Here is an 18,999-nt window from a genome sequence, read left to right as displayed (position 1 = left end):
TAATTAATCAGCTGCAATAGTGTTGTAAATATTTGATTACCCTTCAAAAAATTGTTCGTTTGAGGTCTGCTAGGGCTCTGTTCCAAGATCTGTAGGTGGATTATTTCATTAAATCCAAACAGTTTATACCAGAAAGCAGCCTCTCTTATAACAGTGTGTGGGGAGCTTGTTGCTCACGAATACAAACGTAGCAGATGGCAGAAAAAAAGTAACTTTTTCATCGTCACTGTCTGGTAAACACTGAAAGTCTCTCAGGACAGAAAACACCTGCACCTTTGTTAAAAAAAAAATTTTCAAAACTTGCTCTGACCCCAACAAACCAAAACGGTTTCATCTAAACTTATAATGAATTTAATTGAAGTAAGTCATCCAGAAAAAAGCATCCTCATTAGAAATATTATGAAAAAGACAAATGAAGTGACAGACATCCTCACAAATATGACTTGAGTGTAGATTATATGAAATTCTTTGCAGAGAGTTGTTTTTTTTATTTCTGGAACGAGCCAAGGTAAAGTGATGATTTACCATTGCAGACATGAAACAACTGTGGTTAGAGAATAGACTTAGTGTGGCAGACAAAAAGGGGGTTTAGTGGGGCAAGGATTAGGGTTAAACCTTGCAAAGGTCAAACCAGGAAGCAGTTTACATTCACAGCTTGCTTTGGTGAATGTGCCAAATTGAAAAAAGCTTGCATTTCTTATTTTTATTGCATTTTGGCTTTTTTTCTAAAATACTAAAATATTTTACTAAAATACCAAATAGATATTTTACTCATCTTGTCAAAGTGCATGTGCAAATCTGAAGCAGCTACTGAGATTAATGGAAAAAAATAAAACCATTAATGTTCCAGGGAAGACGAGGGGGTAAGGTGACGTTGTTTGGACGTCAGTCCATTACATGGCAAAATTCACACATTCATTCAAACATGCAATCAGTGACCTGAGTTTTGGGACAAAAAGTGTTTTACAGTTGGACCACATGATCAGGCATCGTCATGTAACTGGTCAGATTTCTTTGTACATCTGTTGCTTTTATGTGACAAAACAAACTTGTTTAATAGCACATACTCTGAAAAAACTAAAGCCATATGGGTAATATTGGCCAGCTATAAAGGATCTTACACAAATTTTACAACTGAAGCCAAAGATAAAGTAGAAACATAGTGATATGCTACTATGTCATGAGTCCATGTGTGAGATGAAGATCACTTAATAATTTTCTTATTTCCAGTGTGTTCCCATCATGTGCAATCGAAAATACATTATGCTTGCTATAACACATCCCCCCAATTATCATTTCAAAGCCACCTAATCAAAGACAGTAGACAGAGTTATTACTTTCTGCCTATTCCAGTTCATTGCTGTGGATTTACAGCAGTGTGTCATTGAGCCTGATTGACAAATGGTGGGAATAATTGAGCTTCACAGAGCATCAAGTCATCCAATTAAACATGCCCTGTGCTACAGTTTTATTTGAAAAGAAATCAAATGTTGTTAAACAGCTGAGCGAATCAGATACAGCAGGTTGAGACACCATACCGTCTAAAAAAGTTTATATATTATCTAAGTTATAGCTGTATTGGGTTAGACAGTTAGGTTACCTTGTATTTAGGCATCCAGTTCATTTATTTATTCATCTCAATTCTCAATTTGATCTGACATACATTTCTGTATAGATCTACTTTCTTTGACCTGCAAAGTCTTTCTATACCACCCTATGTTTTTTTTTTTTTTTTTGTTTGTTTTTTAAAGCAGCGCCTTCATAAGACTATTTTGGTCCCTTTAAGTACCTTTAATGCAAGATAAAAAAAATTGTTGTTCTGAGAATTTGAAGTATTTTCAAGTACCCCGAAGATACTGGTGCACTATGGGAACAATTACAGAAAGGATTTGAATTTTGAGATGTCTGTTGAACCAACAAAACCTGGTTTACAGACAAGCAAAAAGTTAACTAAAGAAACTATAGAAATTAAGAAACTTTTTTTCTACAAAATTGATACTATTTTTCAAGCGTTTAAAATGTATCAGACTCATAACACCTATGCCATTTCACTGTATTAGTTTGCTGAACCTGAAATATTTCTATAATACGATTTTTCTTAGTCTTAGGAATTTCTCTAAAGGGTCTCACAAATACGTTAATGACTACAGAGACGTGAACAGGCCACAAGATCTTCAAGCACATCTTTAAGACTGTTCCACACACGCAAGATTAAGTAGCAAACGTGACATCCAAGACCAATCGGGCCACCCAGGAGAACAGCGACCAGCGGAAAGGCTGTCAGAGCCCCCCCTTTACACCATTAATCTTCAATCCTCTCCCGTGCTGCCAACTCGCATCTCCTTCAAAATGCAACATGGGGCAGAGGGGGGAAAAAGAGAGAGGAAGAGAGCGACAAAGAGCGAGCGCAAGAGAGGGGAAGAAATTCTGTTTTTTTCCTTTCGAACACCCATAGATTAACTCTTTAAGGGATAATGGGTTACCAACTGGTAGCTTTGTTTCAGTGTGGTGATGCAGAAATTCAGAATTTGACATAAGAAAAAAGATTAAAGACTTTTTCTCAGAAACATCCTGCTTCTATAGAAATGATGTAAAGCACCTTTTTTTTTTTTTTTTAAACTGCATCTATATTTTTTTGCAGATAGAACTTGTTGATATATATATATATATATATATATATATATATATATATATATATATATATATATATATATATATATATATATATATATATATATATATTTTTTTTTTTTTTTTATTAAAAACTAAATAAAACACAAAAACTAATAGCTAGGAGTTTAGATTTACACTCACCAACACAGTAATTAATATATATATATATATATATATATATATATATATATATATATATATATATATATATATATATATATATATAAATATTATATATTTTTTTTTATATCTGAATGTCATAAATATTCCATTCTAAAATGTACATTGTATGATGGAAATCAAACCCAAATACATTTCCATCCAAGAGACTGAGAGACCAGTCAATTACACCCTCACTTCCTCTATGGGTAAGTGTTGATGAATGAGGTCTCATTAAAGCTAAATTGAGATTCCGGCAACTGAAGTGCAGGAAAGTCCCTTAGACCCTTCAGCTCTTTCACTGATCAATAGAAACTTTGATCTCATCCTCCAGCACTTTTAGGGGCCAGACGCATACAACCTTATTCCAATGAATGGTAAAATGGAGGAGGAAGAATCCTGGGGACTGATAAATAGCGGAAAATAAGTGTGTTATGACATGGCATGCCTTCAGTCCCAAGGGGGGGCTTTCTTGCTTCACTCCATCCCTGAGAACCAAGAAGGAAACCGGCCATCTAAAAGTGAGCCCTTTGAAGAGACCCGGACTCAGATTAAGTGGCATGCCTTGGATGCTTTCTTCTGTTTTTTTCTTTGCAAGGACCCCTTTTTTCCCTCTGTTTAGGGGGTAAGAGGAACCATATATTTGTCAAGCTCAGGCGCCATGGCAATAATGGCAATTTGACACATTAGTGATGGACCGTGTTATAGGAAACAACATGGGAAGCTTAAAACAACATTTCTTAAATATGCATTAGACTGATTTCTTTAAAACCTATTTTTTAACGATGGGCTTATGTCAATTAATTTATACATGAATACACACCTGAAAGCAAGGCCATACAAAAAGGCACAATTGCTTTTTATTTTTTATTTATTCATTACTTTTTTTACTAAACTACCATGCCTCTACAAAACAAATGATGGACATAATGACAAAATATTTCAGAAAGACATTATTAATAGATCAGTTACAAGATGGTGTGATTGCTTTAAAATTGAGCAGCCACACAGGTCTACAGAATTCCCTGAAAATAATGTCTAGTGCCTGAGACATTCATTTAAATTAAACAGAATATTTCTGAGTAATCTGAGGTTGTGATTTTTTACAGAACATTCAGACATAATCCTACTGTTCAAACACTAGAGACGTTTTTTAGATGTGTAAACTACTATTTCTTCTATTTTTTTATTTTTTATTTTTTATAAATTAACATTTCAGTTTATTGGAACCATTTAACTTTAAATTCCCACTGACAGAATATAAAGCTTTTAAACCACTTTTATTATATTTATTGTTTAATATAATTGACCAGACTAATAATGAGAAGAATTAAATAATAAATTCAACCTATGAAAATAATGGCTTTTGATTTAGAGCAGTGCAACAGAGTACATAAAAATCCTGGCTCCTGCTTTAAAATTATTGTGGTTTGTAATAGTGATCCAATATTGCTGTAATTGTACTATTTATTTTAAGAGACCTGTTTTAAATACATTTCCATTTCAAATTCCATTCACAGTATTTTGACCAAACATTTCAAACATCATAACTCAAATATTAGTGCTCATATACCCAAATGACAATCCAATCAGTTCTGCTTCAGTGCATCCAAACTATTTTTATTCACTACATTTAAAACACTCAGTCAAATCCAAGCCGCAATCATTTCTGCACAAAAGACAATTTGCCCATTAGCTTTATTAAGATTACATGAAAATACTGAGTCATGCAAATATGTTGTGATTTTTTTTATAAATGTTATTTTATTTTTTTTTCATTTTACTTTCAGTATAACATAAAGACATGTTACTTCTAAATAAATACTTTTAGAACGTATGAACTTTTTCCCAAATATAATAGTAGGACAAATACTTTTCCATTTGCACATAAAATTAGTTTATTAGTTTAGACTAATTATCCCTTTTGTCTGAAAGTGGTTTATGATGTAATGTGTTGCTTTTCTTACTGCCATACAAACATGCTCCTATGACATTTATATTTTTTTGTTGGACAAGTAGAAGCAGTTTGAAATTAGATTTTTGTCACTGACTCAATAATTCAGAAGTAATTAAATAAATTCTACAAATTAAACATTTGGGAAAAAAATTGTGTTTTACATTGGAATATAAAAAAACGAGTGTGCACAAGTCTCCACAGCCCTCTATTTAAATGTTCAGTGGGCAATTGTGTTTAAAAATTTACAAATGAGTCTGTATACATATAGAAAATGAGGTGTGACACATTAAAACCTATTTCTATCTATAATGACCAGTATATATAATATAATATATAATATTACATAATTATATTGAAATCTGATTTTTTTAATAAGATTTCAAATCTAATATTTGAAATGATCTTTTTTATGACTCGTTTGTTATTGTTTATGAAAATATGTACATTACTGTGCACAACTCAAATGAAGTATTTGGAATATTCAACAAATGACTTCTTCACAAGGAAATTTAACAGGAAGAAGAAGGTGAACAAATTAAAAAATGGGTTGTTATATGCTAAAAAAAATAAACCATGTTATTTTCAGTCCTATTGTAATTTTAAGCAACACGCATGCATCATTGTCTGACACGGTTTAACACAGAGATGCCCAAACTAGGGCTAGCAGGCCAGAGTTGGCCATAAATGACCTTTAATTTGGCCTGCGATGCCACATATGAAAAGGGAAAATTTTTATTTGATTATTAAATTAGTTTCTCATTGTACTGAACTTTCTCATTGTTTCTTATTGTTTAACTGAACGAGAACTTTGAAAATGTAACTCTTTAAATGTAAATGTAAATAGTTTAACAGATTACAAAGTAATGTTTTCAATGTACAGTATGCATTTATTCATTTCTAAATAATATGAAATCACAAATGAGAGGAACCGTAGCAACATTATTCTGAATATAATACAGTTTGGTATAATGCAACTTTAAAATATACTTTTTTGCCCACGGTCCTCAATCAAGTTAGATTAATAGAAAATTAATAGAAAATAGGCCATTAATAGAAAAAAGGTGTGGGTACCTCTGGGCTAAAACAATTTTGAGATTGTGGATGTCTCCATTCCAAAATTGAATAATTGTTTTTAGTTTGAAAGATTTTTCATTATTAAACTATTTTTGAAGGCTTACATTAGAAAACTAAAAGATTTAACTGAGGTAGGATTAGGAATATTTATACCCAAGGCATAAGATATATATATATATATATATATATATATATATATATATATATATATATATATATATATATATATATATATATATATATATATATATATATATATATATATATATATATATATATATATATATATATATATATATATATATAGCTTTTGGGCTATAACACGTATTTGTGTAAAATAAAAATCTAAGAATCAAAAAGATTTATTGTTTGGAAAATATAATAAAGTATAAATACCACTATTCTAGTACATACATAGTAACAAAGTACAATATACATAGTATATACATTGTACAAGTGTTTTCCATCCTGGATTAAATTTATAGCCTTTAATATTACATTAGACATCACATAACTCTAAAGAACTGCAAAACAATTTTTTTGTTTTTGTTTTTTTGTAATTGATTGAGATTAGAGACTAAAAGTAATGTTCATGCTCATGAAACTATGCTCATACTTCTCCAGTGGTTTATTGGATGCTGCTTGAATTTTCTTAATAAGTAAAAAGTGGTGTTTGAGATAAAAAAAACTCTAAAAATACAACTTTATTATCCCACTTTTTAATATGCGGTTAGAGTTCTTTCTCATTTTAGGAGAGAGTCCTTGCTTAAACAAATCGCGTTTGCTATATATTTTTTTGTCCTCGACTGGACGCCGTAGAGTTGTTTCCCGAGCCGTCAACATGGCGTCCTCAATGTCACTCTTGTTTGGCTTGGGCCGAATTTGTTTTCGCCATTCAATTGCAAAAACACCATTAAGGTAATAACGAGCGTTTTTAATGATTGTATGATGTATGTTTATTGTGATTATTAAGTTATTGTTTATTGATTTTAGCAAGATACCAAGCTTCGGTTAGCATTATGTACTGCTGCTTTATGGTGCATTCCTGATCGTATTTTAAATTCATTCATTTTTTTTTATTTTTATTTACAAAGTTTAAGTTTTCAATCTGTCCAATTTGGTAATTTAGCAAGATTAGTATTTGTGTCTGTTAAGTTAATAACGTATTATACAGTTCTGACTAGCTGAACACGCTATCAAGCTAAAAGCCTTTGAACAACAGTGTAAAGGATATAATTTACTGCATTTACTTTTACTGTATTTACGGTAAATATATGACAGAGGGTAAAGGGCCTTGCTCAAGGGCCCAGGACTGGCATCTTGGCGGTACTAGACTCAGAATGAAATTGATCATTATAGGAACAGACACATAAAACCGATGTACACAGTGATGGTCAGTGTTGCACATTCTTTTCAGGGGTATGTAGATAAATACGTTGTCAAAAAGACACCAGATTTCGTCATAGCCTGGTATATATGCATATCAAAACGTGTTTGTTTATATAAAAAAAAAGAGAGAGAGATGACAAAAATACAAGATAATCCATATAGTGAAAGAGAGTTTAAACTAAACTGTGTGCACGTGGGACATAAGATGGTGATCAGCTATTCGTAATTGGAAACAATGATGATCAGTGATTGGTGGGTGGGAACAGTGGTCATTGATTGGTTGTTGGAAACAACGGCTATAAGTGATTAGTCGTTGGAAACAATGATCAGTGATTGGTTGTTGGAAACAATGATGATCAGCGATTGGCTGTTGGAAACACTGGGCTCATACAAATGCAATTAGGCTTTATACACTAGTGGTGAGTGGACCAAACATGTGCTATTAAGTCATATACCTGGCAGCTCTGCACTGAGCCAGAGAGTCATATCCCGTACAGGACAATCATAAACGTAGATTTACATTACATGAAGATTTATAGCATTTGGCAGATTCCATTTTTCAGATCCATTTACATTATCTCTTTATACAACAAAGCAGTTAAGTGCCTCTCAAGGGCCCAGCAGTGGTAGCTAGATTATACTGGGATATGAATTTGCTGCCTTTTGATTAGCGGTCCAACGTCTTAACCACTGGTCTACCACTTATGTGGGTTGCTGGTCACTTGGCTCTTTATTATAATTAGTAATGTGGGCTAAAATAGACTAACCGTTCTGCATTAATGTTACTATGAATGACATTATGGGTTCTTTTTTTTTTCTATTTGTACTTATTCATCAGAAATCCTGTTATAATGTACAGTAGACCACAGTACAGTAGAAAAGTGGTTAGTTATATTAAATTTGTATGTTAAAGGATATCTTTATCCAGAAACATATGCTTAAATATAGTAACTTTAGTAACTGAGTTACGAATCAGCAGTTGTCTTCTGCTCATTATGAGTCTCTTTAATAAGTGATAACGGTCTGGTGTAGGGTTAGGAGGTCATGGTTGCATGGTTAGTCACAGTGTATGATAAGACAGCTATCTTCCAATTTACTTTTTTCAAATTATCATCTCTGTTGATACATTGATCGTTTTAGGATAGTTTTTCATCTATCACTGTTTATTGTTTTAACCTGATTAATGCTGTACTCTAGTGATTCTCATCCAATTTGTGCCTCAACCTTTTGGGTTCTTACACTCATAACTAACCACAATAATGTGCATGTTATATTGCAATGATACATATTATGCGATTCAATTATTACATATATAATGAAAATGTTACTTATCTCATGATAATGCAGAATCCGTGGGTTCTTGAAACACTGCGAGTGAAACAATTACAGGAAACTGGCCTACGCAGAGGTGATCATTTTTCAAACCCCACAGATTGCGAAAATCAGTAACATAATAAAATAAGAATAGAAAAGGTTTCATTCTTTCTATGGAGCCCCAGTGGTTTGGGACCCCTGCTCTAAACCATGCTCTATAAAACTCAGGCAGTGTGAACTCCACTGAAAACCCTTTGGGAGTGTAATGTGCTACATGTTGCAGTGCTCTCACTGTTTGTGTTTACTACACAAACCAGAGTGTGGTTAAGTTATTATTAAAAACGACATATTTTGGTTATTTCTTTGTCATTCATTTCTACCACCAGCATTTTTAGGTTAACATAGATTCCATTTATTCACTCAAAACAAACCCAGCCTTTTTATTTCTCACCATTTTCCAGCATTTGAAGTCACAATAATGCGATCCAGTGCAGAAGTGGTGGAAACACCAACAGTTGGCCTCAAAGTCCCAGAATGCAGTGCAGCTATATGGTTAATAACAGGATGGTGATTGTGGTTTCAGCAAGAAAGTTGAAGCTTTGGAACCTGAACTGTTTGAATGTAAGGATAATGATGTACGATATCTTGACAGACTAATGGACTAATACACTGGTGCATCACAATTTAGTTTTTTTTTAATAAACAAAAGTATTTACTTATTTGTAGTATTTTTAGAATTTACACTACACACTTTCCTGTTAATATGCACGATGTAGTTACATTCAGATAAGCAGAGAGTGTGAGAGTTCAGGGTGACCACAGGGAGAGATTAAACTGAATAAGTATAATAACACAGGCATAGTTTAACTACAAGCTCAGCAATTATAATAGAAGGACAGGAAATATTCTAGTACCTTATTTAAAAACTATATATAGATATGTTTTTCAAACTAATTAATAAGCACATGAACGCTTCACAGATTTTCGCTTTTTTCTTATATGCCTAATTTTCAAGCACATTTTAATGTAAAAAATAGCCTGGGTTTTTTTGCTGTTATAATAACATCCACCCTTCTGAGAAGATGTTCCAATAGATTTATTTGGAGTGTGGATGTGGATTTGTGCCCATTGAGCATCAATGTTGTTAGTAAAGACAGGTACTGATGTAGGTGAGGTGAGGAGGCCTGGGGTGCAGTCACTGTTGCAATTTATCCCAAAGGTGTTCAGTAGGGTTGAGGTCAGAACTCTATAGCAGGCCACTCAAGATCTTCCACTCCAACTCATGCAAACCATATGTTCATGGAGCTGCCTTTGTGCACAGGGGCATTGTCATGCTGGAACAAGTGTGGGTCTCAAGTGAAGTCAGAATTTAATGCTATGCATCCAAAGACATCTTGTACAATTGTCAAGTGCCCCAATACTTTTGTCCATATAGTGTCTTTAATAATAATAATAATAATAATAATAAATAATAAAAATGGGGAGTGGTGGCTCCAGCGGTTAAGGCGCTGGGTTGCCGATCGGAAGGTCTGGGGTTCAAGCCCCGGTATCGCCAAGCTGCCACTCTTGGGCCCTTGAGCAAGGCCCTTAACCCTCTATGCTCTGGGGGTCCCTTACGAGGGAAATATCAAGGTCCGTGATGTCGGAGTGACATGGGGCCGCCTTCCCGTGGGCTCACCACCTGCAGGAGGGACCGTATGGGACGGTGCTGTGAGGATTGGGCAGCAGTCAAAGGAAGGGGCCTGCTTAGACTGCTGCCCCCGCGACCCGAATTACGGATAAGCGGGAGAAAATGAATGAATGAATAATAATAATTATTATTATTATTATTATAAAGATCTGCAGATTAATTTGTTTACATTGATCAGATTAGGCAGATGTCCATTACCATGGTAATTTGTGAATGACAATTGTGCCATTTTTACAACTGTGCTGTTGAGGCCCGTTAAGGGCCTTGCTCAGGGGCCCAGCATTGGCATTTTGGTGGCAACTCTAAATCTTCCAATAACATGTCTGGCATTAGCTACCGCTTCCACTAAAAACAGAGTTCCAAATTCTCAAACTCAATGTGTTTGAACTCCTACCTTTATGCTTATTTTTAAATATTCGTCAAACACTATTTTAAATACTTTTGTGTGGGATGAAATGGCAAAAGTTATCTGTGTAATTGCAATCTAAAGACCACATCTCTGCCTCACTAAACCAAATAATGGAAGCTCGCATGTTCCTGCTGCCAGAAAGATCTCTTCCTGCCAGGAGAGATGTGAGAAAGGTCACCGAGGCTTTCGCTGGCATTAGCTTCTGTTTCGTGACAAACCGTCTACCACACGTTTTTCTCATGCAGCTGTTCTCGGGAGACTCTTGCTCCAAAACGCTCCGGTGGTAACCGTGGGTCGGTGAGCTGACATAAAGTGCCGTCTGTTGCTAACTGGCTAATGGGAGCGTGCCAGAAAACCAGCAGACAGAAGTAATAGGAGAGATTCAGCATGCGCTTCCCGCTCCCTATTCTGCCGCAGCATTGTGGTCGCCTTTGTTTACTTTAGTGATTATTTTTCATTTCAGTCTCATTTTCCCCCTTTCAAACTTCCTGTCTTGCAGGTCAGTTAGCACATCAGGATGTCTGGCGCAGAAACAAGGCCAAGAGTCGCAGCTCATCACAGTGGATGAGAAACTGGTAAGAGTGAACATGCTGTGTTGATTGGGGGGGGTGTTCAGCTCTGGTTTCATTGTGTGTCAAGTTTATTTAAAACAAATGTCTATAGGCACGACACTACAGGTAGAATCAGCAACTTTGGGAGTCAGTTATGTCAAAGTAGATAGAAATAGCTAAATAGAAAATTGTAAAATTTGTGGTGTCAAATTTACACCACGCTGACTATCCTACTTTCCATATTTCCATTGGGACACTTTTTTCATTGTTTCATTCTTTTATGAACAATAAAAAAAGCCAGTTTCTAGAATATTCTTCTTTTTTTTTGGGGGGGTTAAACTATTAATAAATTAACAAACTGTTCTAAAGCCTCATTTCAGAATGTTTGCTCAATTAAATCGGTATTTAATCTCTTACCGGATCCATTAATAACACAAACCCACCCATGTTCATGTTGTTCTTAATGGAAGTGTTGATTCAGATTGTTTTTCCCCCTTCTTTAAAAAACACAAAAAACACAAACAATAGGAATTATCCATCCAAGAAAATTAACCTTTTTTTTTTTTAAGATCAATAATAAAAATCAAAATAAAAAAAAAGTTCAGATTTTCTGGTAAATAAAATTAGAAAAAAAAAAAAAAAAATGCTTCTGCACGCTTTAAACACAAACATGCTGTTTGCCATTTGCGCATGAACTTTAATGTTTCCATTATCTTGCATTGACTTCTTTTCCTTTTTTTTCCACTCATTCTTAGAAATAAACTTGCAGTTGTTTAAAAAAAAAAAAAAAAAAAAAAAAAAAAAAAAAACCAGGAGTATTGGTAAAGCAGCCCAAACATCACTTATATCAATTTGATTCTGGTACATACCCTGGTGCAGCACCTCAGCCTTGAGTAAATGGGGAATTCTGCTGATCTTCACTCTGTGGCTTGTGCCACTGTTGTTTTGTAAGAGGTCATGAGGGTTACCTTGCCTCACCTTTATCATGGGATGTGCTTTCCTGGTTTAATAGTAGTGTCTACCATTATTCTCATTATTTTGTATTTTTATGTTTTTGTACTTTGGCCAGTTTTGTTAATGATTTACTAACTTATTAAAAAAGGATTAATTAAAGAGCTGTGAGTCGACTGATAAATAAATTTATATTTAGTAACGAAAAATTCAATAAATAAAAATCCACAGCTGGACAGCTCTCCATTGACACTTATTAAATTATGATCATAATATTAAATTTTTTAATAAATATAGCAGTGTAGTGATATATGCACATTTAATGTATTTTTTTAATTCATTTGCATAAAAAGTTAGTATGAACTTGTATGCAGTGTCTGTAATCATTTGAAAGCCTTTAATTCACAGTGATGTGAACAGAAACAGTTTAGTGAACAGTCTTCAAATACTGTTTGTTGATTTCTTTATCATTTGTGTAACTGAGGAAAAATAACCCTCCTGTAGTGGGTATTTTGGTAGGTGCATTTTGAGTCTCTTATCGTGTCTGAGGCTGCCAGGATGAGGGCTCTCACTTCAAGCTTGGGGCCACTCAGGTTTAAAGCCGATTAAGGGTTCCCCGAAAAGAATAGAGTGAAAAGAGAAAGCGAGGAGGGGAAAAAAAAGACGATACAGACAGTAGCGGCTTCGTCTGGTAGGAAAAGGGCGTCTTTTTCCTGGTGGTCGCTGAGTTTTCATACGCATTGTACTAAGGGATGGAGTGAAGAATGTTGGTCTCAGACATGTGTATGGTGCATACAAACATTTTCTGACATGCCTGAATACACTATTATTTATTTCGCAACAATGATTTTTATAGAAGTCACCATTATGGTGTTAACTTATAAACCAATGGCATTATGTGTGTATATATATTTATTTATTTTTTATTTATTATATATATTTTTTATTTATGAAAATTGTGTAAAATTGTTCAAATTGACTAATTTGCTCATATACCTGGGATTATGTAGTACTGTTTCACGTTAACATTTCATGACATTAATTTTCATGCTCGACACTTAACTATTATAGTAGCATGTATTCAGACAGTCATTTACCCCAGGTTATGAATGAAAAAGGATTGCGTAGTGAGTTAATGCATCATTAACGGCTATAAAACTGTTGAACAAACACAGGAAGTATCTGCATTTTTACTTTGATTCAAAGGAAGAGAGATGTGAAGGCAATGTAGGTTGTGAATGTTCAAGTTTCAAGTTCAAGATTATTTCTAAAGCGCTTTTCAGGATGTAAGAATTGTAGAACAAAAAAATGTTTAAATATCAGTGACTTGTGTATTTATCCCCGATGAGCAAACCTGGAACGACTGTGTCAAGGAAAAAAAACCCTTAGATGGTATGAGGAAGAAACCTTAAAAGGAACCAGACTCAAAAAGGGAACCATCCTCATCTGGATGATATCAAAGAGTGTGATTGTAAATCATAAAAACAATACAAAACACTGGAAAGAGAGAACTACCATGAGCACCATTAGTGGGATAAGGGAAAACAATCCCAATACTTGGGAGAGTTTCATGTTCAATATACAGTATCTCACAAAAGTGAGTAAACCCGTCACATTTCAGCAACCATTGTAGTATATCTTCTCAAGGGACAATACTATAGAAATGAAACTTGGATATATTTAAGAGTAGACAATGTGAAGCTTGTATAACAGTACAGATTTACTGTCCTAATTCAACACACAGCCATTATTGTCTAAATAACTAGCAACAAAAGTGACCACACCCTAATTGAACATTGTGTCCAAAGTGTCAGTATTTGGTGCAAACACCATTGTTGTCCAGCACTGCATTAATCCTTCTGGACATCCTTCTGGACAATCTGAGAATTCACCAGAGCTGCACAGGTTGTTGCTGGGTTCCTCTTCCACTCCTCCATAATGACATCACAGAGCTGCCTGATTTTAGACACATGGCGCTTCTTCACCTTCCACTTGAGGATGCCCCACAGGTGCTCAATAGCGTTCAGGTCTGGAGGCATACTTGGCCAAGTCAAGTTTATTTCTATAGTGCTTTTTACAACAGACATTGTCTCAAAGCGGCTTTATAAAATTTAACAGTTAAGGTGAACGATGTGCATTTACCCCTGATAAGCAGCCATGGCGACTTTGGCAAGGAAAAACTCACTTAGATGTTATGAGGAAGAAACCTTGAGAGGAACCAGACTTAAAAGGGGAACCCATCCTCATTTGGGTGACATCAAGAGTTTGATTATATTATTTTAAACAATACAGAACACTGGAGAGTAAGAACTACCATGAGCACTCAAATGTAAGATTGTAAGTAATGTCCTTTCTACAGTCTTTTGCAGTCACTTGAGGTTATGGAACCAGGAGCTACTGAGCAACTCATAAATTAGCTCAACATTTGCGATCATCATAGATCCAACACCAGCTTCTCCATGCCAGAGCCTTTAAACACTCAAAGAGGTCCAATGTCCAAACTCCACATAAAGTGGGATCCAAATGGCGCTGGTACGTCTCTAGATGGTTCAGGATGTTTGCGGGGTCGGCATCTACTTCTTTAAAGGACCACAATCTTCATAATGTGGGAGGTGACTGGGGCTGGCGCAACCTCAGGATGCCTTGGGATGGGTAGAGAAAGAGAAGCAGTGGAGAGGAATTAGTGTAGCTGCTGTTCATAATATTAACAAGCACAAGTTGATAATGTCCATGTGATCAAATGTACTGGAGCACTTTGTCACTTCTTCACCTTCACTTTCAGCTTCAGCAAGGCAAAGTCATCTTGATGGTGTGTTTGGGGTTGTCATTATGTTGGAAAACAGCCGTTCGGCCCATTTTCTAAAGTAAGAGTATCATGTTCTGCTTCAGAATGTCATAGTACATGTTGGAATCCAGGTTTTCCTCAATGAACCGCAGCTCCCCAGTACCAGCAGCACTCATGCAGCCCCAGACCATGATGCCACCACCACCATGCTTGACTGTGGAAAAGACACAATGTTCTTGGTACTTTTTACCCGGACGTTGCTACACATGCTGGACACCATCTGAGCCAAACCAAAGTTTATCTTAGTCTCATCAGACCACAGGACACTACTCCAGTAATTCATGCTCTTGGAAAGGTTGTTTTCAGCAAACTGTTTGCAGGCTTTCTTGTAAACCAGAATCACGACGGCCATGCAAACCGACTTGTTGCAGTGTGCAGCATACGGTCTGAGACTGACAAGCAGAAGTTCCGCTTCTGCAAACTCTAAAGCAACGCTGGCAGCACTCATGGTTCTGCACCTGACACACATCACAAGGACTCAACTTCTTTGATGGACTGTTCCGAGTCCAAATATTTAGTTTTTTTTAATACCAAAGCATGAACAGTAGTATACACAATATGGACAAAAGTATTGGGACTTTTTCAGCCGCACATGGTTCTTTCCCAAGCTGTTACCAGAAATTGTTGGAGAGACACAATTGTACAGGATGTCTTTGGATGTGCTAGCATTACAATTTCCCCTCCCTTGATCAAGGAGACCCAAACCTGTTCCAGCAGGACCCTGTGCATTAAGCGAACTCCATGAAGATCAGCTTAACCCTACTGAACACCTTTGGGATAAACTGGAACACAGGCCGCACCCCAGGTCTCCTCACCCAACATCAGTACCTGACTTCCTTTGCCCCTAATAAATGAGCACAAATCTCCACAACCACACACTAGTGGAAAATCCATCTTCCCAGAGGAGTAGAGGTTATTATAGCAGCAAATGAGGACTAAATATGGGATGTTCAAAAAGCACATACCAATCTTATGCTCAGGTCTAGAAACTTTATCTATATAGTGTAGGTTCACAGATTTCTTTTTGAAACAGATGATTTGCAAAACATTTTTAACGTCTAGACGGTTACTCTATATAATGTGTAACCAAGGACCTGTAAAACAGATGGTAGGCAATATCTAAAGTGAATTATTTGAATAACAAAAAGGCCCACAGGGCATGCTATTATTGGAAATGAATGAAACTTCCAAAAAATTCAAAATAAACTTCTCATTATAGAAAACCTCTTTATCAGCAATCTCACATGTTCGCACATAAGTCAATTGCAAAGTGTCAACTGTGCAAGTTTCTATTCAAGCTCTTTCTGTGGAAATGCCACCGTGTAGGAAAGAGCGCATTAATATTATCTTGGGATTTGCCTCGCAGCTTCTACTGTCAGAACCTTTCTTAAAGAAAATGAATCAACACCTTCTGACCAATCAGAATCAAGGAATGTTGAGGTTTCCCTTAGACGTATTTTCATGGCTTCTCTCTCTTTTGCTTGCTTCTAAGAGAATGTAAACAGCTTTGGCAACGTCTTAGAACTTGAACAGCTATCTGCAACCTTTCCAAAGAAATGTAAGTAGACTCCACGTCTTTGTCTGACCAAAACACATGAAAGTGGAATTTCACAACGGACTAAAAAAAGCCGTTGCCATGCGCTCGTGTGAAAATGCTTACATATGAGGAGCTCTGTGAGCAGTTTGAAACGTGTGGCATATCAAATGATGGCAATTAAAGACCTGCGTGATTGTGGCTGAGTCCTGGCACTCTCTCGCTCTAGTGCCTGCCCTGGCTTGCTTTTGTTCATAATTACTGTTTGATTAAGCATGCTGTGCTGTGAGACAAACCGCATGGCTGGCCACCGATACGCAGCTTTACACGGAATGTCTGATCAGTTAACAATACGCACCTAACGTCCCAAAGCAAGTTTCGTCACATACTTTGTGTCTGAGAAAGTAGATTTCTGAACAGCTGAAAAATGGCCTGTGACTTCTGACACTTTATTACCTGCTGTTTCAGGATACAAAACACTTAACAGGGCTTTAAGGCACAAATGCATATGACTGTTCTTTTATGACTGAGTATTATTATTATTATTATTTTTTTTTAAGTAGCTATAGACTAAAATGCTTTTAAAAATCGAGGTGTTATTTCATTTTGATCAATTACTGTATTTTTCAGACTATAAGCCGCTACATTTTTTTCCCACGTTTTGAACCCTGCGGCTTAAACAACGAAGCGGCTTATTTATGAATTTTTCCTGGGTTTTTCCCGGTTTCACAAACTTCAAGCCAAAAAACTGAACCCCATAACATAAGACCAATGAAATTTCCGAACGGAAACGAAAAAACCCACCTCACCTGTGTTCTGAGCTGCACGGCTTTGGGAGAAAAAACTTCCATCGGGTGATTTTTAAACGCACGACGATGCCAAAAAATTAACTCCTGAGAGAAATAGTTGTGAAAGGAAGGAGGAAGACAGTGACCAATGACTTACTTGGTCGGCTACTGTTTAGATACAAGCCGTTGTAACGCGTTGAGTCTGGGTGAAGGGAGAGCTCGCTAACTCCAGTTGCAACAGAAATCATATAAGCACAGACAGGTTTCCAAAACCCGTGCTTTTTTATTATTCTTGGCAACAGCGTTAAGGGTTAGTCAAAGAAACTTAGAAATGAGCATCAGAAAATAATAAGGACATAATCCTCGTCTTGAACACACGCAGTATTACCGGAAAAAAAAATGCAGTGGCAGGCTATTCCCAAAATACCGCTATGCTCCTAAAGGAAGCGCAACATATTTCACCCGTTACACGGTGTGTAAAGTGTCTTTTGTTAAAGCCTTTGTAAAGTACATTAGTTTCAGTGTAGACGGCTTATAGACAGGTGCGGCTTATTTATGTTCAAAATAAAAATATTTGTAAAATTCAGTGGGTGCGGCTTATATATGGGTGCGCTTTATAGTCCGGAAATTACAGTAACAAAATGGTAAGTAAAATAACAGAAGAAAAACGCAAATCAAATCAAACTTGAGTGACCACCCTTTGTCTTCAAAATTGCATAAATTCTTCTTGGTATATTTGCACACAGTTTTTGAACAAACTCAGCAGGTAAGTTGTTCCAAACATCTTGGAGAATTAAATCACAGATCTTCTGTGGATGTAGGCTGCCTTAATGTCTCTTCATATAATCCCAGACTCCATGATGAGATCAGTTCTCTGTGGGGGGCCAAAACTTTTACTTTCAGGACTCCTTGTTGTTCTCTACACTGAAGATAGTTCTTAATTACATTGGCTGTGTGTTTGGGGTCATTGTCCTGCTGCAGAATAAATTTAGGGGTCTATCAGACACCTCCCTGATGGTAATACATGACTAGTAAGTATCTGCCTGTATTTCTCAGTATTGAGGACACCATTCATCCTGAGCAGATCTTCAACTCCATTTGTAGAAAGCCTGTGTTCCATTGTCTCAGAGGTGGAGAGGTTTAAACATGTAACAGTGGCTTGCTTAAACTCACAACGTTCTGATCACAGAGCACTGTTCACTGAATCGAGCTGCAAATTGTTAGTCATTGACCTTGTAGGAAAGCTCTCATAAGGCCTTCCTACAGGATCTTGAAGACTTTCAACCAGTTTCAACTCACCTTGAAATCTTTAGAGCCTCGAAAAATGAGCATGTACCTCTTATTGAGACAGACAGTGAAAACTAGATGCTGGTTTGTGCCAGCTTAGTGATTGGGTTGCAGTGATTTGTCCTGTGCTTGTCTCATTAAGCGAACAATTGACCATTGGTGACAGTCAGTGTGTTTGTGCCAGTAACCCCAGACAGAGTTTGTTAATTAACTCAATGTAGGTTTCATTGTTGCCTCACGCTCTTCTGAGAACCTACAGGGCTCGATCACATAACTCGTGACGCATGTGAAGTTTAAACTCATGCTTCACTTCAAAGGAAAGCATTGTTTTTCGCCAACAGAGGATTTCTTTTTCTACCTGTTGCATCGGCTTGCTAG

The 18,999-nt window shown here is 36.1% G+C and overlaps 1 protein-coding gene across 1 annotated transcript in view; it reads left to right on the top strand.

Annotated features, from left to right (window-relative positions):
- The first annotated feature begins 6,652 nt into the window (after nt 1-6,652).
- ndufs4 (NADH:ubiquinone oxidoreductase subunit S4) overlaps nt 6,653-18,999 on the top strand; it is a 21,393-nt gene continuing 9,046 nt past the window's right edge. Inside the window, exons 1-2 of the mRNA XM_083527084.1 lie at nt 6,653-6,781; nt 11,165-11,240. Coding sequence (XP_083383210.1) covers nt 6,705-6,781; nt 11,165-11,240 — 153 coding nt within the window. The 5' untranslated portion in view covers nt 6,653-6,704. The remainder of the gene's footprint in view (nt 6,782-11,164; nt 11,241-18,999) is intronic.

Source organism: Silurus aristotelis (assembly GCF_946808225.1).
Source record: "Silurus aristotelis genome assembly, chromosome: 23".
NCBI classification, from domain to species: Eukaryota; Metazoa; Chordata; class Actinopteri; order Siluriformes; family Siluridae; genus Silurus; species Silurus aristotelis.
This window is presented reverse-complemented; position numbering and strand designations above follow the sequence as displayed.